The sequence below is a fragment of the Calidris pugnax genome, unplaced genomic scaffold (genome assembly GCF_001431845.1).
Source record: "Calidris pugnax isolate Ruff unplaced genomic scaffold, ASM143184v1 scaffold42, whole genome shotgun sequence".
NCBI lineage: Eukaryota > Metazoa > Chordata > Aves > Charadriiformes > Scolopacidae > Calidris > Calidris pugnax.
In genome coordinates, this window is record NW_015090920.1 from 1,785,863 (window position 1) to 1,809,835 (window position 23,973).

Below are 23,973 nucleotides of genomic sequence, written 5' to 3' on the forward strand. Positions count from 1 at the left end.
CTTGAATGTAAGAAGTTTCACCTGGACATGAGGAAGAAATTCTTTGCTGTGAAGGTGGCAGAGCCCTGGCAGAGGCTGCCCAGGGAGGTGGTGGAGTTTCCTCTGGAGACATTCAAACCCACCTGGACACATTCCTGTGGGACCTGCTCTGGGTGGCCCTGCTTTGGCAGGGGGTTGGACTGGATGATCTCCAGAGGTGCCTTCATGTGATGTCCCTTCACCCCATGAGATTCTGTGATTCTGAGTGTAATGACAGGACGAGGGGTAATGGTTTTAAATTGGAAGAGGGGAGATTTAGATGAGATACCAGAAAGAAATTCTTTGCTGTGAGGGTGGTGAGACACTGGAAGAGGTTGCCCAGAGAAGCTGTGGCTGCCCCATCCCTGGAGGGGTTCAAGGCCAGGCTGGATGGGGCTTGGAGCAACCAGGTGTCCCTGCTCGGGGCAGGGGGGTTGGAACTCCATGATCTTTAAGGTCCCTTCCACTTTTGTTGACCGTGAACCCTTGCCCAGGTGCCTGATGATGAACGGCGGCCTGGACCAGGCCGGGCCGGGCCCTGCTCCCCCTGCCGTTCCCCGCCTCGTCCCTCCCCCTGCGCCGGCGGTGGGGGGGGCCATAGGCGGAGCACCGGGCGCACCTGGGCCGCCCCGCCCCGCCCTCTCCCCCTCAGCCGCCGGGACGCGGCCGCTTCTCCCCTCCCGGGGCGCTGAGGGAGCCGTGGCGGCGTCCTCCTCCTCTTCCTCCCCCCCGCTTCTCCCTCAGCCCTCCCCTCCTCCCCGTGTGGGGGGTGTGTGGAGCGCCAGGCTCCCTCACGGGAGGCGACGGAGGAGGCCGGGCTGCTCCGCGCGGCCTCCGCGCCCTCCCCGTCCCGAGCGGCCCGGCCCCGCCTGGTCCCGCCTGGTGGTGCCGCCGCCGCCGGCCGGGCGGTGAGCTCCCCCGGCCCCATGTCGGTGCGGCAGCGGCGGCGGGCGGCCGCCGAAGAGGAGGAGGAGGAAGAAGAAGAAGAGGAGGAGGAGGAGGCAGCGGCGGAGGCGGTGGGTAGCGATAAGGTGAGGGGGTGTGCGGGGAGGGGGGGGGTGGTGCCGTTGGCGGCCGTTGGGGCAGGTGCGCGGGCCGGGACGCGGCGCTGCCTCCCTCAGGCAGGGGATGGGCCCCTCTTCAGGCCTGTGGGGTGGCCGCCCCCACCTCGGAGCGAACCCTCCCCGTGCCTTGAGGTCCCTCTGAGTAGGGGAGCAGTGGGAAGGCCACCTGGGAAGGGGTCTTGGTGGCCCAAAGGAGTACCCTGCCCCACTGACCCCACGCCCCCCCCGCTCCCCTGCGGTGGGACCGCAATGGGGGCGACGGGTTTTCCTCCTGGTTGGCCTGGCCGTGGTGGTTCCCCCCCCTCCTCTCCCTCCCTCGCTCGCCCAAGGGGCTGGGGCAGGCAAAGGGCAGGCTGCGGCTTGGCCGGGCCGGTGTGAGCTGGGAGAGAAACCGGGGAGGGGGGGGGGTTGGAGGGAGGGTGATCGGTTGGGAGTAAAGGCTGTGTCAGCACTTCCCTGGCAACTGCTGCTCCTTTTTATGGCCTTTCAAGTGATAGGCATTCACCTCTGGCCCGGGAAGGACTTACAGTATGGCACTTATCCTCCTGGAGAAGAGCAAGGTCTGGGGAGACCTTAGAGCAGCCTTCCAATGTCTGGAGGGAGCTCCAGGAGAGCTGGGGAGGGACTCTTTGTCAGGGAGTGCAGTGACAGGACAAGGGGGAACAGTTTTAAATTGGAAGAGGGGAGATTTGGATGAGATGCCAGAAAGAAATTCTTTCCTGTGAGGGTGGTCCTGGAGACAGGCTGCCCAGAGAAGCTGTGGCTGCCCCATCCCTGGAGGGGTTCAAGGCCAGGCTGGATGGGGCTTGGAGCAACCTGGTCTGGTGGGAGGTGTCCCTGCCCAGGGCAGGGGGGTTTGGGACTTAATGATCTTTCAGGTCCCTTCCAACTCTAACCGTTCTATGATTTCTGCTAAGGCAAGAGGTTTTCGAAATAACTGAGCCTATGCATCAGGTTCATTATAGTGGCAAAACAGCCACAGTGCTGTTCTTTTGTTTGCCGTGGAGTTAAGGCTTATCCCTACAAAAGCGAAGCACGTCACAGTTGCTAGTTGTCCGAATAAAACACAAGAGGCTGGTTCTCATTTCGGTTACTCCAATTAAGCTTTCTGGCTGCTAAATGGGAGTTATGCTGTGCCTGGTGGAGGGGCTCCTGGATCGGTGAGCGTTTAAACCTGCGTGGATGTCAAAGCTGCAGAGCGTGCAGTCTGCCCCGGGCATGGTGGCAAGGAATTGGGAAGTCAAATTCAATAGTCAGTTTTTATTCTGCGCTTTGGCTGCATGAACTCAAAGCCAATGAACTTGAAAATTTGCAGCACTGTGAGCTGCGTTCAAGGCTGCGAGCAAATAAGACAACGTTTAGGCTGTAGCTGCGTAGAGCGTATTTCTTTGTGGATGAGAATTAACTTTTAAACGTGAGTTCTTGTAGCGGTGTGCTCAAAAAGCTGGTTCTCTGTGGAGTTGTTTAGGTTTGCTTTATTTTGTAGGCTAAGTCCATTTCTGAGGTGCGCAGTGAGCTGCCCTCAAAGAATTCTTCCCGTTCAAAGACTCTACTCTCCAGACCCCAAAAGGGCACATGTAAAACTTACTAATATTATTCTTGGTTTACCTACGTGATCTCCGGAGAGGAAACACTCTTCTTGCCTATAGGCTCTGCTGTGCTGTTACTTTAGCTGCTCAGCAGTCAAGTGTTTTCCTCCAGCTTCAGGTGAAGTTGAACCAAAAGGACTGGCTGCTGCGAACGCAGTGAGGACGTTGGTTACAGGAGGTGAATTTCAATATGCCTACATTTGTGATGGTCTCTTGAAGGCTTTTTGATGCATTATTTGGGGGACACTCCTTATTCCTGTTGGAGTCGTTCAGCCTATCTGCAACGTGACCCTTGGCATGGCTCACAAGTGACACTAAGGATTGATTTTTACATATTAAGCTGTCTTTAGTGCCATTGGTAACCAGTATTTTGTACTGAGTTTTCTATCAGAATGTGAGTCTGAGGTAATGTTCTGCTGGAGGTGGTTTGATGAGAAGCATCTGGTCATCTGGATTCACAGATGCCACTTTATACACCTTCTTAGATCGTTGTACTTTCTGCTCTACCTCTCCCCTGACCTCTAGGACAAGTGTGTAGCTTATTGTCCTTTGGCTACTTTGAGATGGCCCATTTGGCACAGTGATTGCATGTTTAGACCCAAAACTTGTTCTTTTGTTCAGAACTGTTCAGGATGGCAGTGATGCAGGGCATTTCCACTGCTTCCTAAGTATGCAGATGGAAACATCACCCTCTTCCTCTTTTGTAATGAAGGAGAAAACTCGGTTGTCCCCTTTCATATGTTAACTGCTTTGTGCTGCTCCTGCTCTTGTTGACCCAATTAATTCAGACTTCCAGATAGTAAAGGTGACATACTTTAAAGCACCTTGTTTGCCAAAGCAGAGAAGTGCTCTGTGTCTTCTGAAAAGCTCCACGACACTAAGTATGTCTGAAGGATTTTACCTACTGTACTTTCAGTCCTGTTTTCAGTATATAATCTCATACTCTTCATATCACACTTAATATGTCTATAGATGCTATTTTCTTTCTGAATTTAAGTGAAGCTGTTTTGGTTTTTTTTTCTCATTTGCGTGGGTTTTTTTTACCACTGACTGGAAACAACTGGTAGCCCTTTCTACATCCGTATAATTTCAAATAAAAGTTAACTTCCTTGGCTTTGTGTGAAGGAGTATGGTGTGCCTTTTGTGAAGCTCCTTCCTGAAGTTCCTGAGCTTTGCAAGTCACGGTGTCTTCAGTTACTCACTGAGCTTGTTGAGCTGATGACTTTTTGCAGAATTCCCATGAACATGCCTTTTCCCTGTAGGGCTTTGCAATTTCAGGAGTTGGTTGTTTCTTTGCATTGTCCTGTGGCATGTAGGAGTGATTTTTCCCTTAGCCCTTTCTTATTTGCTGCTGCTTGCTCTGGATGCTCTTTTCCTAAGAATGTCTTGCCTAAGTGCCTTCATAAATACTCTGCAGCCCTTGGGAGAAAGAGGAAGGATTTGGCATTCAAATACTTAATATGTGTAAGTCAGTTAAAGTTTTACATGTTGGCCGGCGTGTGTTCATGCTAATTTTAAAATTCCACTTGTTTGCTGGAATTTAAGTCTTTACTAATAAGCAAGTGACACTGCTTTCAAAAGCTTCATAAAAGCTGGTGTATCCTGGAAGTGATCATAGTTATTCCTTTTTTTGTACTGCGCAGAGTTGTCGGGGGTAGGATGGAGAGGGGGTATTGCTGGCAGTGGGAATAAGTGCTTGTTTGCCTGAGGCTGTTGTTAATTATTTGTAACTAAAACAAGCCTGGAATTGCTGACCACTGTTTCTACTACAGTATTGAAAAAAGGTGTTTCTGTTCTGTGAGATAAGCCCTTCCAGGGAACCAATTGCTAAAAGAGTCTCTCGGGCCTGTGAAGCTGGGTTTTGGGACTTTCATACCCAAAACTTCCTGAACCTGTGTGGAGATAAATGAAATTCCTGATGGCAGTATGGGTTATGGTGGAGCAATAGAGTTGGTTGTGGATCACTTAGTTACTTCATTTGTCTGATTTCTTTTTGCAATATCCAGAAAGTGGATCTGTTTAATTTTCACAGACAAGTCTGACCTCTGTGCTGCCTGCTACAAGTGTGGTAAAAATAATAAAAGCTGACTATTTCCAAACCTCTGTTTTCTTGGAAGTGGTGGTGAAATAGTACTAATGTGGATAGTAAGGCATCTGTAGGTTTCAGTCTTTGATTCAGTATATGCAGTTCTCTTGCTTGTGTTTCTGCATAGCTCAGGCTTTAACGGTTTGGAAAGAAAAGGTTTCATTATTCAGGATCTTCCGATACGTTGATATCTTGACTACAGAGGAAGGTATCAAGGTACATCTAATTAAATATGCTACAACGTGGTCTAACTGAACTATTGACTTCACTGTAAAACTTGTGAGAGAGACTGCAGGAAGGTCAAAGCCAGAGGAGAAAACTTAAGTAACACTTTTACAGCTAAAATGACAATAATTAAATTCTTTTGCTTGCTGACTTTTTCTTTTTCATACAAGCTGTTGGAAAATGTCTTCGTTTTCTCGTTTGCTCTTCATGTAGGTGCTGCGTTCTCCAAGAAAAACAGAATTGCTTTCTACTTGGGAGTTCCTTATTGTGTCCTGGAAAAAAATGCAGTACTCGCAAAACATTGCAAGTGCCTTTGTAACTAGAATAACTCTTGTGCGTAGTTCACTTGACACGTGTTAATTGTAGTGGATGGCATGTGGTACAAACCAGCAATTCAGATGTGTACGTCCTTCTAGATGACAATAGGTTGACATGTCTATTTTTTTTTCCTGCATGACACACGGCTGTATTTTGGTAGCTGTTGCAAAGTAGCCAAGAAGCAGAAATCCACATGGAAGCTTCATTTGTGGCAAGATGTCACACATTTTGACTTCCTTCCTGTAGGAGGCTGAGGACTGTTTGAGTTCCTCCTTTGTATGACCAAGTATTTGTGGCCTTGTAGAGAAGATTTAGTTTAAGGATCAAAGTTTTGTCTAGAAGAACACCAAACCAAAACCCTGCAACTAAATAAACCTTTGTCTCAGGACACTTTGGAAATTATGAAAATCAGTGAGTGCCGTAGTGTGTCAGATAGGCATGTTTATTGTGTGCTGAGCTCTTTGTAGAGTGTGAGTAACTGTCATGTTTGCTTCTTCCCTGTAGTTGTTAGGTCTGCATCATCTCAGCCTTGTTGGAAAAAAATGGAGACACCTCAGATAAAACATCTCATTTGGATTTGGGGTTGAAAGGTGTCTTAGTCACTTAGGATAGTCCAACTTCTGCTGTTTTCAATTAACCTTTGTAAACCTTTTAAATACCAGTCTGTGATATGAAACCCACCGCATTTCAAGTAATACCTCTTGCAGGTCCTTGTGTGTTCAGCTTGGCCAAATCCCAAACCTGAAGAGCAGGAGAAGGAGGGGCTGCTTGGTTTTTACTGAACACCAAAACCACTTCTACAAGGTCAAGTTGAAGTCCAAGACTTGATTTTATTTTTATTTTTTTTTTGAGGGCTTTGAGTGATTAACTTAGTGCTTCCTCCTATAATGATTGTTGTTATTCATGGCTATAAACTGGAATGTTTGTAATCAACCATGGAAAATAATTAAGAAAACAATTTGCAAGAAAGACTTGTCCCCCAGTGATGAAGTTCTCTAAGTACTTCATGATGCAGAAGACAATTAACTAGCTTTTAGCGAACAACTTCCTTTTTGGCTTCTGACTTTGCAAGTTAAATGCCTTATTCAGGAAATGGTTGTGGCCATTATACCAATTAACTGGAAAATAAAGTATTCGAGGTCATTTTTGAGGTATGTTACAAAGGGAAATTGAAGATAGTTGGGGGTTTGTCTTCCTTCTGGTTATTGTAGCAATGTAAAGCTAAAAAATGACCAAATGCACCAAGTTTTATGCAACTTGCAGGTTCGTGGAATCACGGACTTGTCAGAGTTGGAAGGGACCTCTGGAGATCATCTAGTCCAACTCCTCTTGCACCAGCCAAGCTCCCAGCAGTGTCAATATGAGGCACAAGCTACTGAAAACCATTGGATGAACACAGACTCCTTCTCCAAGGTGTTCAGATACTCTGAAAATTGCCATCCACCTGTGAATTCAGAGGTTGGAAATAGCTAATCTAAAACATTCCTTCTAATGAGGCGCATAGGTGGCAGTTGTGTGTTAAATATCAGAGAGAGAAAACTGAGTTGGGAGTTTTAATGGATTTATTTTTTAAAAAAATGTTTAAGCACCAGTTGATTATGGAAACGTTTTCTGCGATACCAAAAGCCCAAAAATGGAACAAAAATCTTTGGGGATGTTCTTAGTTTCGTGTGCTTAAAAAAAAAAGAGGACATCTCTGCTGTGTGCAAGCAGGGATTAATATTAAAGGCGCTAAGTCGCGGTCTTAGTGCCAGGATTACTGCCCATCATCTGCACAGTGAGTGGTATCTTCTAAAACTGTACCAGTAGCTTGCTGCACTCCAGCACAGGTCGCACCAGTTGGAAAATGGTTTTGGGAGAGACCTTTGTGAGTCTGCATCTGTAGTTGATTTCCTGAGCTATCGTACCACACCATGAGAAACATCTCTGAATAACAAGGTGGCAAGGACAGTAATTTTTTTTTATATATAATGTATTTATGTGCTTTTTCAGGTGTTCTACAGACTTTGTGAAGTCTGGACCGCAGAGTGTTTTCTCTTTTTACTTGTATTAATTATAGACAGTGTCTGTCTAATAATTATTCAGCTGTGGGGTTTCAAGGAACAGGAAAGCATTGAAAGAAAAGAAGAATTGTTTGGTTGGAAGGGACCTTCAAGATCATCTAGTCCAGCCATCAACCAAACTCTGGGGAAAAAAAAAAATAAAAAAAAAATCACTAAGTCATGTCCCCCAGCACCATGTCAACCCGTCTTTTGAACACCTCCACGGATGGTGCCTGGAAAAGGTCACCAGATTGGAGCATCTCCCCGATGAGGAAAGGCTGAGAGAGCTGGGGCTCTTCAGCCTGGAGAAGAGAAGGCTGAGGGGAGACCTTATTAATGCTGGCAAGGATCTAAAGGGTGGGTTGAAGGAGGATGGAGCTGGACTCTTTTCAGTGGATCCCAGTGACAGGACGAGGGGCAACGGGCACAAGTTGGAACATGGGAAATCACTGGAGCGAGTGCAGAGGAGGCAACAAAGCTGGGGAAGGGCCTGGAAAAACAAATCATATGAGGAGCGGTTGAAGGAGCTGGGACTGTTTAGTTTGAGGAAGAGGAGGCTGAGGGGAGACCTCATCACGCTCTACAACTACTTGAAAGGACACTGTAGAGAGGTTGGTGCTGGTCTCTTCTCCCAGGTAATTAATGACAGAATGAGAGGGAACGGCTTCAAGCTCCAACAGGGTAGGTTTAGACTGAACATTAGGAAAGAATTTTTCACAGCAAGAGTGGTCAGAGACTGGAACAGGCTGCCCAGGGAGGGGGGTGAGTCACCATCCCTGGATGTGTTTAAGGGACGTTTAGATGTGGTGTTGGGGGACATGGTGTAGGGGGAAACTTCGTAGAGTAGGGGAGATGGTTGGACTCGATGATCCCAAGGGTCTCTTCCAACCTAGACCATTCTATGATTCAAAGCTGAGGAATAACTTCTTTGGGGTGAGGGTGGCAGAGCCCTGGCAGAGGCTGCCCAGGGAGGGTGTGGAGTCCCCTTCTCTGGAGATTTTCAAGTCCCACCTGGATGCTCCTGAGTGATGTGCTCTGGGCAGCCCTGCTTTGGCAGGGGAGTTGGACTGGATGGTCTCTAGAAGGTGCCTTCCAACTCTGACAATTCCGTGGATTGAGAGGAAAAGGCCTATAAACAGAGTAACCATGACTGTAGGCAGCCTTAATTCTGTGGTGCCTTATGGGGGGGACAAGAGGGAGGATATACCTCTGCTGTCTTTCCAAGTGCCAAAAATACTTGGAACAAGGGAAGAAAATAATATTATTAAGGATAAGTAGGATAGAAAAGCAATAATTTTGATTAAGGAGAAAGAACTGAGATCTGCAATGAGGAAGCTGGGAAGAGAAGGGGGACTAAGAAATAGCAGCACAGCAGTGGTGGAAAAATAAGTTTTCAAGCACAGTTACTTCCCAGTCCCCAGAGCTGTTAAGAACTGATGAACCTGTGGCAGTAGGGCAGGCCAGAAGGTGCTTGGGATTGTAAGGATGTGAGGCAAGTCAGGGAGATCAGGAGGAAGCTCAGGTCTCAAGAGAGCCAGCCACTGGGCTAGAGACAAGTCTCTGCCTTACTGCTGTGCCAGGGCTGGGTACAGCCATCTGACTCCCCAGAGTTGTGGTGTTTGTATCATTAGAATGAGTGAAGTAAATCATCAGCACCCTTAGTGTTGGCTTTTAACTGAGGGAAAAATAATCTTGGCGGCCTACTCTTACTGTTGGTGACAATTCGGACGTTGTCACCAAATTTATGTACTACCTATTTTGCATTTGGGTTGGGAACGTGGTCTGTCTAGGTGATGTTTTCCTGAGTGGTCGTTAGTGAATACTGCAGAAACAACTGTAGTGTTGGAGTCATAGAAGAAGCTATTGTGAGTAATACTGTGTCCGTAGGACAGTTGGTCACTTCACAGTTTGTTTTGGGATCATACTTTTCAAGCTGGTAGATCCAAGCCCTAGCACATGGATGTATGAGACTGTGCCAGCAACTTCTTTTCATTGTACAAAGGGACTGTTTTTTCATGCGTTGATTTCCTTGGTTGGTTTTGTTTTTTTTTTTCCCAAATGTGACTTAAACCATCAGAAAACCCTTCTCCTTATTCCGTAAAAGGTTAGTTTGAGATATAGGTGAAGAAATATGTTAGAGGGCTGGGTATTTCTGTTGAACTCACGTGTTCTGTGTCAGCTGTAGTATTTCTGGAAACATATATCCTCATGCTTATGTGTGAGGGTTTAAAAAGTGTCTAGAATGTGAAGTTTCTTGAGCGCAGCAGGTAATGTCACAACATCTGAGTACTGGCCTTCTTACAAACATTTATTGGGATACATGTGTCTCTTACAACATCTACAGTTTCACTAGTATGCCATTATTGTGTTTTTAGAAGGTAATGTAGATATTATCAGTTCCTGAAGTAATGTTTATGATCTGAATACTGTTTTTTGGCATAATAACTAATAATCTTGTGTGTTGTGTTGTGGTTTTGATTTTTTTTTTTTTTTTTTTGGTCATAGGAAGTGGATGTGGACGAAAGACTTCGCGAGTTGGATCTTAGAAATGATTCAGATATTCCTGATGTTCCTCCTCCAACAGACAGCACTCCAGAAATCCTCAAAAGGGCTTTGTCAGGCTTGTCTGCCAGGTATAGTAAACCAAACAGTTCTCAAATTTAATAGCTGCTGGCTAGAATTGTTATGGGTGATGTTGCAGTTTTAATTCTTACAGATTGTACTGCAGTTTTAAATTTCATATGATACAAATGAAAATTCGTGGATAAATTTTTAACTGGATGTCATGGATTTATTTATGCTTTGATAGTCACTTCAGTGTAATACTTTTTGCATATACCTGAAGATTTCCCATTGCATGCATTCCTAAGTTCATGGCTGCAGTGTTTAGCTACAGTTTATGTAAACATTTGCCATTGCTCAGTCTAAGCATTGCAATAAAATGGGCTAAGGAATAGTAATTGGTTTTGATGTCCAGAAGAACTATTTCTGGGGGTTATAATAATCTGATTTCCTACATCCAAGGTTAAGGGAGGGCAGCATTTGTGTATAAATGAAAAGGAAAGAGGTGTAAATTCTCTGGGTGAGCTTCTTGTGACAGCATTTCCACTTCCAAAAAATATTTCTTTACAGTTAAATACAACACAGCTTTTATTTTCCTACTTTTTAAAGCAACGTTTAATTTTTCCCTGCCATGTCTTTTCAAACCTAGATTTCTGCCTCCAACCCCTCTTCACAGGAGCTTAAGAACTAGCAAATGTGGGGTGTGTGTTTATGTGTACAGATAGACAGATAATCGTGGGGACGTGCATATTCATGGAGGCTAGGGAATAAAATTCCTAGTATAATTTTTTATACAATCCCTTTACAACGCTTGATCAGTCAAGCCCTTTGGAGGTGGCAATTCACATTACTTTTTTTTCACTAATGCAATGAAAGGGCATTTAGGTGTGTGATAGGTCACATACACATATTCATTTTACTAAGTAGTTTTTTGGTATTATGTATACTTTATGCTCAACTTAAAAACCCAAGCAATACACAATGTATATTTTAGATGCAATTTAAGTCATGGAAGAGTCAGAAGAAGGACCTCCAATCCAGACAACAATTAAAAACTTCCAAGTCCTTGTAAAAAAAAAAAAGATCTCCAATAGCAGTGTGAAGCTACAGGTTTTTTGACTTGCTCCTTCTCTAATCTGTTGTCTGTTTCTGTTGTGATGTTGGGGGCCATAAACATGCATCGAATCATAGAATTGTCTAGGTTGGAAGGGACCTTTAAGATCATCTAGTCCAACCATCGACCTAATTGATAAAAAACCATCACAAAACCATGTCTCTAAGCACTATGTCAACCTGTCTTTTCAATATCTCCAGGGATGGTGCCTCAACCACTTCCTTGGGCAACTGCACCAGTTGCAAGCAGAATGTGATGTTCTCTACTGCCATCACACTGCATGGAGTATCTAGTTCCTATCGTTTGCAGAGTTCTCTTACCATATTAAATGTTGTTGGAAGTCTTAGGTCTCCAAATCAGACTTGTTCCAAAGGGATACCTTAAAGCCTGCATATAAGAGATGCAGGCAAAACCTTTCTTGTTTCACCTCCTTGAAATTCTTCATTGGAGTGTTTGTGCAAAGGTGCTTTGAGTGCAAAATTAAACTCTCGGTGCTTTATGAATGCTAGATTCAAAGTTACCCGTTTCTTTAGTAACTGGCAGTCCCACCAGAGCTGTTGTCATAATGCCCAGGAGTGAGTTGGGCTGGAACTCTCAGAAATATTTCTATCTGAACTCTTTGTATCTGGCTTTTAGAGGAAATAGTATCAGTAGCTTTCCAGTGGAGATACAATAAGCTTGTCAGGTGGCTTCCTAGGTGCTGGAGCTTGTTGTCTTTCTTACTTGAAGCTGTGCTGTGCTTGTTAACACCCTCAAGATACTATGTGGTGTTCTAACATTATTCTTAAGAGAAGTTTCATTCTTCTAAATTAGTAGTATTGCTCACTACTGATACGCCGCTAGGAGCGAGCTGCTACTCTGGAGCCCACCTCATAAAGGAACATAGAGCATCTATTGCTATAAAGCCCCTTGTGCCTTCGTTCTGATACTTAAGGCAAATCCAATTAATGGCTTTAGCTGCTGATGAATAACATCCTTGAAAATCAAATTGATAAAGTGGAAGCTCACATTAAAACTGGAGTACGATGCAAAACTGACAGTATCAGATGTGTCTCCTGATACAGCAACGAAGCACGAGACTGACACGAAGCAAAATGTTAGAAAGACTGTCTTTAAGCTGTAGGGGTCTTTGTGTTTAGCAGCAACTTGTGATTAGTTTGTTTGGTGTACTTTCAGATGAAGAATTCTTGAAGGGAAAAACAGAGGCAAAAGAGGAGAAAAACTTTAATATGAACAATAAAACGCAGACTGTTGATAACTAGAAACATTCTCATAGTAGAGATGGAGTATGTGATGAGCTTTTTTACATTAATTTTTAAAAATGATCTGGGCTCTGGATTTTTCATGATACTGGCATTTGAGGGCAGGGGTTGAGGGTGTAGGAAATAACCTTTTGATTACTCTAGAAATTGAAGAGAAAAAAAAAAAAGAAACAACCTAGCAAAGACTTCCCAGTTGTTTGGGTTTTTTGAAAAAGAACTCATTTTTTCACAGAAGGTATTCTGCGCTTCGAATACTCTGTTCAGTTTGGTCCCTCACTACAAGGAAGACATTGAGGTGTTGGAGTGTGTCAAGAGAAGGGCAATGAAGCTGGTGAGGGGTCTGGAGGACAAGTTTTACGAGGAGTGGCTGAGGGAGCTGGGGTTGCTTAGTCTGGAGGCTGAGGGGAGACCTTATCACTCTCTACAGCTACCTGAAAGGAAGTTGTAGCAAGGTGGGTGTTGGTCTCTTTTCCCAAGTAAAGAGTGATAGAATAAAAGGAAATGGCCTGACGTTGCTGCGGAGGTTTAGATTGAATATTAGAAAAAAACTCTTCACTGAAAGGGTTGCCAAGTTTTAGAACAGGCCGCCCAAGGAAGTGGTTGAGTTGCCATTCCTGGATGTATTTTCAAGAAGTGTAGATGTGGCACTTAGAGACATAGTTTAATGTTGGACTTGGCAGTGTTAGGTTTATGGTTGGACTTGATGCTCTTAAAGGTCTTTTCCAACCTAAATGATTCTACGGTAACAGGAATTTCTATTCCACTTTTCCTAAGGTAGCCGCGAGCAGCTGCAAAAGAGTACAGCTAGTTTGACCCATCACCCCTCATTGTCACCTGCTTTCTTGTCCTGGTTCCAGTGCTCACAGAAGCACAGGACTGCTTTCAATAGATAACCTTCTACCTGGCAAAATAGCTACTGTGCTGCTACAGAAAGTTGGTGATCATGCTTTGTACCTGGTAGCCTTCCTTTCTTTCATATGTAAGACTTGGCATGGCTGGGCCCCCATCAATCTTACTGATTATACGATGCTTTTTGAGGGTCCTGGTGTATTTTCACAGCAGGTTCAATATGGGGTTGATCCATTTAATTGCAAATGATGTTTGGGAGGGGAGCGCTGGGGAAGATGAAAGGTGGCTAATTTCTATTACTGTGTATCCTGTTTAGTCGGATAATTGGTTGATTCTGTATTTCTTGGTATGTGTTTTACTAAGCACGAAATTTTCTGGAACTCCCACTGTTTCTAATCCACTTTAATCTCTACTTAGTAAAGGAGGTGGTATTTATTTTCATTTTTAACTTTTTGGTTTTTATTCCCTTTTTTTTTTTAATAGATGGAAAAATTGGTGGATTCGTGGAATTCTCACTCTAGCTATGATTTCTGGTTTTTTTTTTATCATATACCTGGGATCATTTATGCTGATGCTTCTGGTAAGTTTGTTTAAATACATTCTGCCATCCAAGAGTTACTTGATCTCTTTGTTCATCATGCCTAAGGCAGCTGGAAGCAAATGGCACAGACAATTCAGAGCAGTTTGTCTCTTATTTGTGTAAATGTAAATACTTTTGGAAAGCACTGGACAGATTCCCATCTGGGCCTTGTGGATTAGGGACTTCTCGTATACTGTAATTCACTTTTTTTTTAAAGTAGGAGTTTAATATTAATAATAATAAAGTAGGAATTTAATAATTACTTAGAGTAACTCTAAGAAGTTGAATGATTGTTTCCTTGAAGCTTACTAAATTACTGTCATCCATTTCCTTGTCCAGTTCCCATCACCTACTGTAACATTCTTTGAGATTTAAAAAAAACAACCAACCAAATAAATAAAAAACAAAAACAAAACAAAAAAACCCAGCCCAAACTACCAACAAAAATCCCCCCAAAAATGAAGACACAAGAGTTTCATTTCTGAGGCTAAGGCAGGCAGGCAGCTCTGGTCTGCTCTCCGTGACTGGCTTTCCTCAGGCATGTTCCATTAATACCCTACTTCTGCCTTGTGGCTTTGGGTTTATCTGTAGAAGGGAGCTAGGTCCCTTTCCTAGGTACAGAGATAAAGTGCCATGACTTAGGTCATTAAGTAAAGAAAAAAAAATATAATCATACACCCTGCATACTTAGTCAGCCTTTACTGCTTCTTTCCCTCATTTTTATTGCTGGTGTTTTTATTGAATACTGGTTTAACTATTTTTCCCAGTCCTGGCAAGTAACAGGCAGGGTTGTGGCTTCTAAAACACTGAAATTCGTATTTCTGGGTAACTGCTTTGATTTTTTTTTGCTCTGTTTAACTGTCAAAATGTGCTTTTACTTTTTTTCACGGCCCCTGTGAAACATCTTTTGCTGTTCATAGAGTCCTTTAGGTTGGAAAGGACCTCTAAGATCAAGTACAACTGTTAACCTAACCCTGCCAAGTCCTGCACTAAACCACGTCCCCAAGTGCCACATCTACACATCTTTTAAATATCTCCAGGGATGGTGACTCAACCACTTTCCTGGGCAGCCTGTTCCAATGCTTAATAACCCTTTCAGTGAAGAAATTCTTTCTAATACCCAATCCAAATGTCCCCCGGTGCAATTTCCTCTTATCCCATTGATTCCTACTTTGGAAAAGAGACCAACACCCACCTTCCTACACCCTCCTTTCAGGTAGTTGTAGAGAGTGATAAGGTCTCCCCTCAGCCTCCTTTTGTCCAGACTAAGCACCCCCAGCTCCCTCAGCCACTCCTCATAAGACTTGTTCTCCAGACCCCTCACCAGCTTCGTTGCCCTTCTCTGGACCTGCTCCAGCACCTCAATGTCTTCCTTGTAGTGAGGGGCCCAAAACTGGACACGGTATTCGAGGTGGGGCCTCACCAGCGCCCAGTATAGGTGGGCGATCACTTCCCTGGTCCTGCTGGCCATTCTATTCTTGATCCAGGCCAGCATGCTCTTGGCCTTCTTGGCCATCTGGGCACACTGCTGGCTCATATTCAGCCAATTGTCTAACAACACCCCCAGATCCTTTTCTACTGGTCAGCTTTCCAGCCACTCCAAAACAGCACACTGCAGGGGGTTGGTGTGACCCAAGGGCAGGACCCAGCTCTTGGCCTTGTTGAATCTTATACCTTTTGGCCTCAGCCCATTGATCCAGCCTGTCCAGATCCCTCTGTTAAGCCTTCCTACCCTCCAACAGATCAACACTCCTGCCCAACTTGCTGTCATCTCTGAACCCACTGAGGGTGCTCTTGATCCCCTCATCTACATAATTGAAAAAAATATTAAACAGAACCGGCCCCAGTACCAAGCCCTGGGGAACACCACTTGTCATGTGCCACCAACTGGATTTCACTTCATTCACCACAACTCTTTGGGGCTGCCAGGTTTTTACACACCCATCCAGGCCGTGAACAGCCAGTTTCTCCAGGAGAACGCTGTGGGGAAATGGTGTCAAAGGCTTTACTGAAGTCCAGATAAACAACATTTACAGCCTTTCCCTCATCCACTAAACGGGTCATGTTGTCATAGAAGGAGATCAGGTTAGTCAAGCAGGTCCTGCCTTTCAACCCGTGCTGCCTAGGCCTCATCACCTGGTTGTCCTGTACGTGTTGTGTGCTGGCAGTTGAGATGGCCTGTTCCATAACCTTCCCTGGCACTGAGGTCAGACTGACAGGCCTGTAGTTCCCTGGATCCTCTTTTGGGATGTTCTTGTAGATAAGCCTCAGAGTTGCTAAGCTCGAGTCATCTGGGACCTCCCCGGTTAGTTAGGGCTGCTTGTTAATTGATGGCAAGTGGATTGGTGAGCACTTCCTCCAGCTCCCTCAGTTCCCTCAGCTGAATCCCATGTGTCTCTACGTGGTGTAGCAGGTCGCTAACTGTTTACCCTTGGATTATCAGGGCTTCATTCTACTCTGTCTTCCACAGCAGGGGGCTGGGTAGCCTAAGAACAGTTGGTCATACTGTTAAAGACTGAGGCAAAGAAGGTATAAGGTACCTCAGTCCTTTCCTTATGCTTTGTCATTATCTTTCCCCCTGCATCCAATAAAAGATGGAGCTTCTCCTTAGCCCTCGTTGCTAATTTATTTATAGAAATATTTTTTTATTGTCTTTTACGGGAGAAGCCAGATTAATTTCTATTTGGGCTTTGGCCCTTCTCCCAGCATAACGTCACGACATCTTGTAGTCTTCCTGAGTTGCCTGCCCCTTCTTCCAAAGGTCATAAATTCCCTTTTTCCCCCCCCCCGTTTTGTCTTGAGAAATACTGTTTCATCAGTATTGCAGTCTGCATTATAGTCTCTACATCTGAATTAGTCTGGTTTATATTTCCTGTTTTCAGATGAATGATGTAACAAACTAGTAATAAATTGTTTCACTGGTGGATTTTTCTTTTTTGTATGTGGAGAAACAACAAAAAAAGCCTCTTTAAATGGTTGGTCATTGCAGAGAGATATTTTTTCCCAATCCTTCCTTTATTGGTCTGTTACACTTGAGAATGATGATAATGAACAAAAACGAACAAATCAATTTCTAGCGTGATTTGGTATATTTATGGTATACTCTGAGATTGGTTCACCTCTTCATAGCTTTGCTTATGATTGCAAAAAGTAATTAAAGTTAGCTTATAGAATTGGGATAGAGTTCTTTCTCTGTTGTTCCATACAGCAAAAAATCTGTCTTCTAATATAATAAACTGGTGATAAAGTCGAGACTATGTGAAAACGAGAATGGAGGAGAAAAACCAGTTTTGTTCATTAGTTATTTTATGTCACTGGAATCAAGTAGCTCACACGTATACAAGAGTTGGCATGCTAATACCAAATCTTAATGCTGAAACTGAAGATGCCCAGAGACTTGTAGGAAGGGTAATGTAGTGAATTTTGGAGGACAAGCCCTGAGACTACTCAAAAAAGTTGAGAGTCATGTTTTATGTTTGCCTGCTACTAAGGTAACAGGCATAAGCTTCCATGACTTTGGACCCCAGTGTCCTTTCTCACTGTAAGGTGCAGCCCTTTAACGTTGGTCTTGCATATGGCATTTAAGTTTTATAATATAGGCCAACCAGAAGAAAGAGCATGAGGTAGGGGAGCGTCAAAAATAACTCACTTAGGTGGTGCATGACACTTTTAAACTGGGTTCACACATTGAGCAAGGTGAAATTTATTCATGAGGCAAACCCGACGTGCCGACACGCGCAATCGGGGTGGGTAGGTTCTTACTCCTGCCTCTGCATGGGATTACTGGTGACCTGCGTTTGGCAATAGGTGAGATCTGGGCAGGGCAATCTGCTTGGTGGCTGTGGATTAGACAAAACTGTCAGTCTTTGGGCTCCAAAGAGCTGACTTCTCCTGGAGGAGACTCCGCCAGGACCGACTACCAGACTTGCACAGGCAAGCGCCGAAATAGTGAGATCAGCAAAGTCAAACGAAGGCAGTGGAGGGTGTGACATTCAGACCTGGGTTAGACAAGCTTTGCTTCTCATCATCAATGCTAATTGCCCTTAATAAGATGCTTGCAAGTGGAAGACCTGGGTGTCCGAGTTGCGTTGCACAGCCAGTTTTTTCCATTGAGCTTAGAATATATTTCTTAAACTGTTTAAAGAGAAAACAGCCACAGAAAACAGAATAGCCTTCTTTGCGGGCAGTACTTTTGACCTGCTGCTGCCAAACGGTTTTAATGAAGAAAATTCAGGAGCTTTTCCTTGTTTCACAAACAGATTCTTCCAGCTAGCCCTTCTCAGCATGCCTAATGGTTTGGGGGGGGAGGGGGTTTAAATGGAGCTTTAGTTTTCCGTAGACTTGCTTTGAAGTTTTCTGTGTGGAATTTGAATTCAGCATAATTTCTCTCCTTAACACAGGTTGTAGTACTACTTTCTGCCTTTAAGAAACAACTGCAGTATATTTACATAATTTTTTTGTTTCTCTTATTTTAGGTCTTAAGCATTCAGGTGAAGTGTTACCATGAAATCATTACTATAGGTTACAGAGTCTACCACTCATACGATTTACCATGGTTTAGATCCCTCAGCTGGTGAGTAGTAAGCAAAAACATCAATAAGTAGGGATGTGAAACTTAAATCTTCACGTTCTTCATAGCCTGTCATGGTGGAAGGACAGCTTTGTAGGTCATGGGTGGACATAAAACTTGGTATCTGCCTCTAATACAGGATTCTGTAGTTGTCTTCCACATGTGAACTTGGACAAGTCAGTTGTGTTGTGTTGGTTTTGTGCTGGGATTGGTTTTTAAAGGAATTGATATACCCAGGTTGTTCCCTGTCTCTTGTCACATTCCATCTTCACTTCTGGAAGCAACTTGACTGTGTCATGTGGTGGATTCCTGCTGTTGGCTCTTCTGTAAATGCTAATCAGTTCCTCTCTGGTCACTCCTGGATTATCCAAGGGACTGATCACAGAATGATATGGGGTTGGAAGGGACCTCTGGAGATCATCTAGTCCAACTCCCTGCCAAAGAAGGGCCACCCAGAGCAGGTCCCACAGGAATGTGTCCAGGCGGGTTTGAATGTCTCCAGAGAAGGAGACTCCACCACCTCCCTGGGCAGCCTCTGCCAGGGCTCTGCCACCCTCACCCCAAAGAAGTTCCTCCTCATGTTCAGGTGGAACTTCTTATATTCAAGTTTGTGCTCGTTTCCTCTTGTCCTGTCCCTGGGCACCACTGAAAAAAGACCAGCCCCATCCTCCTGACACCCTCCCTTGAAGTATTTCTAAGCCTTGATCAGATCCCCCCTCAGCCTTCTCTTCTCCAGACTCAAAAGACCCAAGTCCCTCAGCCTCTCCTCCTAAGGGAGATGCTCCAGGCCCCTCATCATTTATTGTCTGCTTTAGTCTGTGGCTTCTGTTTCTACAGCTAGGGCAGACTCATACATGAATTATTCTGTGGTCTTGCCAAAATTTTTAGAGGAGAAGAAGTGCGCTTTGCCACTTAGCCTACTTTTGCAGTTGACCACTGTCACTTTCATATGTGGAGCTCAAAATCAACTCTTCTGCAGTGCCACACTAGATAACATCAAAGCTCTTTTCAGTCCAACATCTTGCCCTGAGGCTAAATATTAAGACATTTCAATGACATAAGAGAATCCTGTTACTCTGAACATCAATTATTTGACTTATGCAGGGATGTGAAGCCTTGCAAAATGAGCATTAATCTCTCTCGGGGAGGAAGAGAATGAATACTGATCACTCTGAGACTACCTGGAAATATAGTCTTGAATCATAGCCATCTTCTGTGGCTGACTTTGGTAATAAGATGAAAAGTATGTTGCCTAGTGAGGTGCCTCTCTTAGTGATTTTGGATTTGCTATTTATTGGTTTGTGTTGAGTGATGCCTTGGCAGTTGAGATCCCATTGTGACTTCAGTTGAGTAACTGAATTTGTATGCATTTCGGTCCCACCAACCCCCTGCAGCGCTCCAGGCTGGGGGCAGAGTGGCTGGAGCTGCCCAGCTGAAGAGGACCTGGGGGTGTTGGTGGACAGCTGGCTGAACAGGAGCCAGCAGTGTGCCCAGGTGGCCAAGAAGGCCACCAGCATCCTGGCCTGTGTCAGGAGCAGCGTGGCCAGCAGGAGCAGGGCAGTGATGGTGCCTCTGGACTGGGCACTGGTGAGGCCTCACCTCGAGGGCTGGGTTCAGTTCTGGGCCCCTCACCACAAGAAGGACATTGAAGTGCTGGAGCGTGTCCAGAGGAGAGCCACCAAGCTGGGGAGGGGTCTGGAGAACACGAGGAGAGGCTGAGGGAAGTGGGCATGTTGAGTTTGGAGAGGAGGAGGCTGAGGGGAGACCTCCTTGCCCTCTCCTGCTCCCTGACAGGAGGGTGTAGAGAGGTGGGGGTTGGCCTCTTCTCCCAAGGGAATCATGAGAGGAGCAGAGGAAATGGTCTGAAGTTGGGGCAGGGGAGGTTTAGATGAGATCTTGGGAAGAATGACTTTCCTGAGAAGGTGGTCAGGCACTGGAAGGGCCTGCCCAGGGAGGTGGTGGAGTCATCATCCCTGGAGGGATTTAAGAAACGTGTAGAGGTGGCACTTGAGGGCATGCTCTAGTGCCCAAGATTGTGGGGGTCTTTTGTGTGTGTGTGGTTGGACTCGGTGATCTCAGAGGTCCTTTCCAACCATGAAGATCCGTGTGTATGAAAACCTTTGACAGAACACTTGCGTACTGACTGTTTTGACTGAAAGGAATTTCTTTGAAGATCTCTCAAAAAGAGATGGCTGAAGGTGACGTTTTAACTCAGTTGAACGTTGGGTATGGGCATACTCCCACAAAATTGTTTTGAAATAGTTGTAGTAATAGCTGCATTTTCTAGTTAGTTGATGGATTTAACCCTGTAAGATTATTGCTGTCAAGAAAGCTAAAAGGCAAAGTGTGTGGTGGGGTGGAGCAGGAGATGCAGCAGTAACCCTTTCAGCTAAGAATCTTCGGGCCAGATGGCAAAAGTATAGTTACGTTCAGATCCTCAAGCCCCATGTCAGATTCACTGTCCTGTAATCCTGGAGGATTCGTTATGCAAGTATATATTTTTTTTTTCCTGTTTGTAAGGCAGAAATTGCAAACTACCCTTATCAGGATACAGGAAAAGAATATGCAGAATGGCTTGTGTCGATATCACCGATAGCAGATACTTCATCTGTGCCTTTAGAATATCTGAAAATGATTTACGCAGGTTTGGAGTATTTAGTAGCACAGTTAAGGATGAAATAAATTTTCCAACTGTATCCTGCAAAATGTATTCGTTTTTCTAGTGCGGTTGCTTTAGAATAATTAAAAAAAAAATTGATTTACCAGAGGAGACACTGACCCAGAAGTGTAAGACTGGATTTATACTTGAATTTTATTTTTCCTGCATGTCTTCTCTACCCTTCTGGTTTGCCTTCTGTGGTGTTTTGTTGTTTTGTTTTTAAGAATGACACGTAAATATCTATTATCTTGTTAAAATAACTGCTGTCTGTTGTATGTTGTAGGTACTTTTTACTTTGTGTGAACTACTTCTTTTATGGAGAGACTGTAGCTGATTACTTTGCTACCTTTGTTCAGAGGAGAGAACAGCTTCAATTCCTAATTCGTTACCACAGGTTTATATCTTTTGCACTCTATTTAACAGGTAAGCATAGGAAATTGCAAAAATGAAAGAACTTTGGGCTGCATTTGTTTCTCTGCTTATTTCTTTAAAAAAAAATATTAATTGCTTCCCAGCTTTATGCACTTTAAGTTTCTTTTTCCTCTTGATGTTGGAGGAATTTTGTTGCTCACTGTACCATTTTTCCTGGGAAAAGATGAAGGTAAATTTTGTATTCACTGAGAAGAAGAGGAAAGCAGCCTAAATAAGTAGGTGATCTTGAGAAAGTTGAGCTAATAGTGCTCAGGAGAAGTTGCCATGAATTAATTTTGATCACTGAAGAACTGAGGCTCAGTACCTGAATACGTGAATGCTATTTTGGCAGTCTGTGGAGATAATTTGTATGTGTAAGCTTTATTGTGCAAGTGTTCTCCTAGGTCTACAGCAGCAAGATTGACCAATGTGTTTTAAACTGATTATTCAAAATGCCTGAGGCTTTATTTTGTCTGCAAGATATTCAGGTGCTTGCCTCATGCGTAGATTTTCCTCCCTATCCAAAGAAAGACTTTTTTAAAACCTCTTGTCTAGGAAGAAAAGAGCATAAGCTGGAAGTCTGGTGGGGTATTGCTTTGTGAACGTGTAAATACAGTCCATGGTATTTTCAGCAATGCAGTTGATATTGGTTTAGCCTAAAATTAAATCAACGGAAGATGCAGATTGGCCTAAGGAACAGGAGACTGTTATGGCACAAATACTTGTAAAATACATTAAAACCCCTGATTTTAATGACGGACTGTCAGTCTGTCTACTGGTTTTTTGGTTTTTTTAAGCCAAATAAAAATTCTAATTGGTTCTTAGATCACAAACATGAAACCAGCTTTGCAAGGCTTGACCTTTTTCAGCTGTCTTTGGCTCGAGGAAACTAACTTAACTAATGCATCGTGAGGGGAGAGGGGTGAGACAAGCCAATTGGGAGCAAAAGCAGGAGGCAAAGCCTCTTGGTGGCTGTTGCACTGGGATCCGGGGGGGTCACTGGGGGCTGTCCCCAGGGTTAAGGGCCTTCTGAGGGCCTCTGACCCTCCTGGTGTGTGGGAGGTTGCCCTAAGGGAGCAGAGGTGCTCTGGTAGTCCCCCAGAATGTTTCTTTCTCTGGATTTTTCATGATACTGGCATTTGAGGGCAGGGGTTGAGGGTGTAGGAAATAACCTTTTGATTACTCTAGAAATTGAAGAGAAAAAAAAAAAAGAAACAACCTAGCAAAGACTTCCCAGTTGTTTGGGTTTTTTGAAAAAGAACTCATTTTTTCACAGAAGGTATTCTGCGCTTCGAATACTCTGTTCAGTTTGGTCCCTCACTACAAGGAAGACATTGAGGTGTTGGAGTGTGTCAAGAGAAGGGCAATGAAGCTGGTGAGGGGTCTGGAGGACAAGTTTTACGAGGAGTGGCTGAGGGAGCTGGGGTTGCTTAGTCTGGAGGCTGAGGGGAGACCTTATCACTCTCTACAGCTACCTGAAAGGAAGTTGTAGCAAGGTGGGTGTTGGTCTCTTTTCCCAAGTAAAGAGTGATAGAATAAAAGGAAATGGCCTGACGTTGCTGCGGAGGTTTAGATTGAATATTAGAAAAAAACTCTTCACTGAAAGGGTTGCCAAGTTTTAGAACAGGCCGCCCAAGGAAGTGGTTGAGTTGCCATTCCTGGATGTATTTTCAAGAAGTGTAGATGTGGCACTTAGAGACATAGTTTAATGTTGGACTTGGCAGTGTTAGGTTTATGGTTGGACTTGATGCTCTTAAAGGTCTTTTCCAACCTAAATGATTCTACGGTAACAGGAATTTCTATTCCACTTTTCCTAAGGTAGCCGCGAGCAGCTGCAAAAGAGTACAGCTAGTTTGACCCATCACCCCTCATTGTCACCTGCTTTCTTGTCCTGGTTCCAGTGCTCACAGAAGCACAGGACTGCTTTCAATAGATAACCTTCTACCTGGCAAAATAGCTACTGTGCTGCTACAGAAAGTTGGTGATCATGCTTTGTACCTGGTAGCCTTCCTTTCTTTCATATGTAAGACTTGGCATGGCTGGGCCCCCATCAATCTTACTGATTATACGATGCTTTTTGAGGGTCCTGGTGTATTTTCACAGCAGGTTCAATATGGGGTTGATCCATTTAATTGCAAATGATGTTTGGGAGGGGAGCGCTGGGGAAGATGAAAGGTGGCTAATTTCTATTACTGTGTATCCTGTTTAGTCGGATAATTGGTTGATTCTGTATTTCTTGGTATGTGTTTTACTAAGCACGAAATTTTCTGGAACTCCCACTGTTTCTAATCCACTTTAATCTCTACTTAGTAAAGGAGGTGGTATTTATTTTCATTTTTAACTTTTTGGTTTTTATTCCCTTTTTTTTTTTAATAGATGGAAAAATTGGTGGATTCGTGGAATTCTCACTCTAGCTATGATTTCTGGTTTTTTTTTTATCATATACCTGGGATCATTTATGCTGATGCTTCTGGTAAGTTTGTTTAAATACATTCTGCCATCCAAGAGTTACTTGATCTCTTTGTTCATCATGCCTAAGGCAGCTGGAAGCAAATGGCACAGACAATTCAGAGCAGTTTGTCTCTTATTTGTGTAAATGTAAATACTTTTGGAAAGCACTGGAC

The 23,973-nt window shown here is 44.2% G+C and overlaps 1 protein-coding gene across 1 annotated transcript in view; it reads left to right on the forward strand.

Moving 5' to 3' along the window:
* Nucleotides 1–675: 675 nt before the first annotated feature.
* The window catches only part of CDS1 (CDP-diacylglycerol synthase 1), a 45,062-nt gene continuing 21,764 nt past the window's right edge, over nucleotides 676–23,973 (forward strand). The window contains 5 exon segments of the mRNA XM_014949810.1: nucleotides 676–1,049; nucleotides 9,848–9,975; nucleotides 13,613–13,709; nucleotides 18,185–18,282; nucleotides 21,222–21,361. Coding sequence (XP_014805296.1) covers nucleotides 945–1,049; nucleotides 9,848–9,975; nucleotides 13,613–13,709; nucleotides 18,185–18,282; nucleotides 21,222–21,361 — 568 coding nt within the window. The 5' untranslated portion in view covers nucleotides 676–944.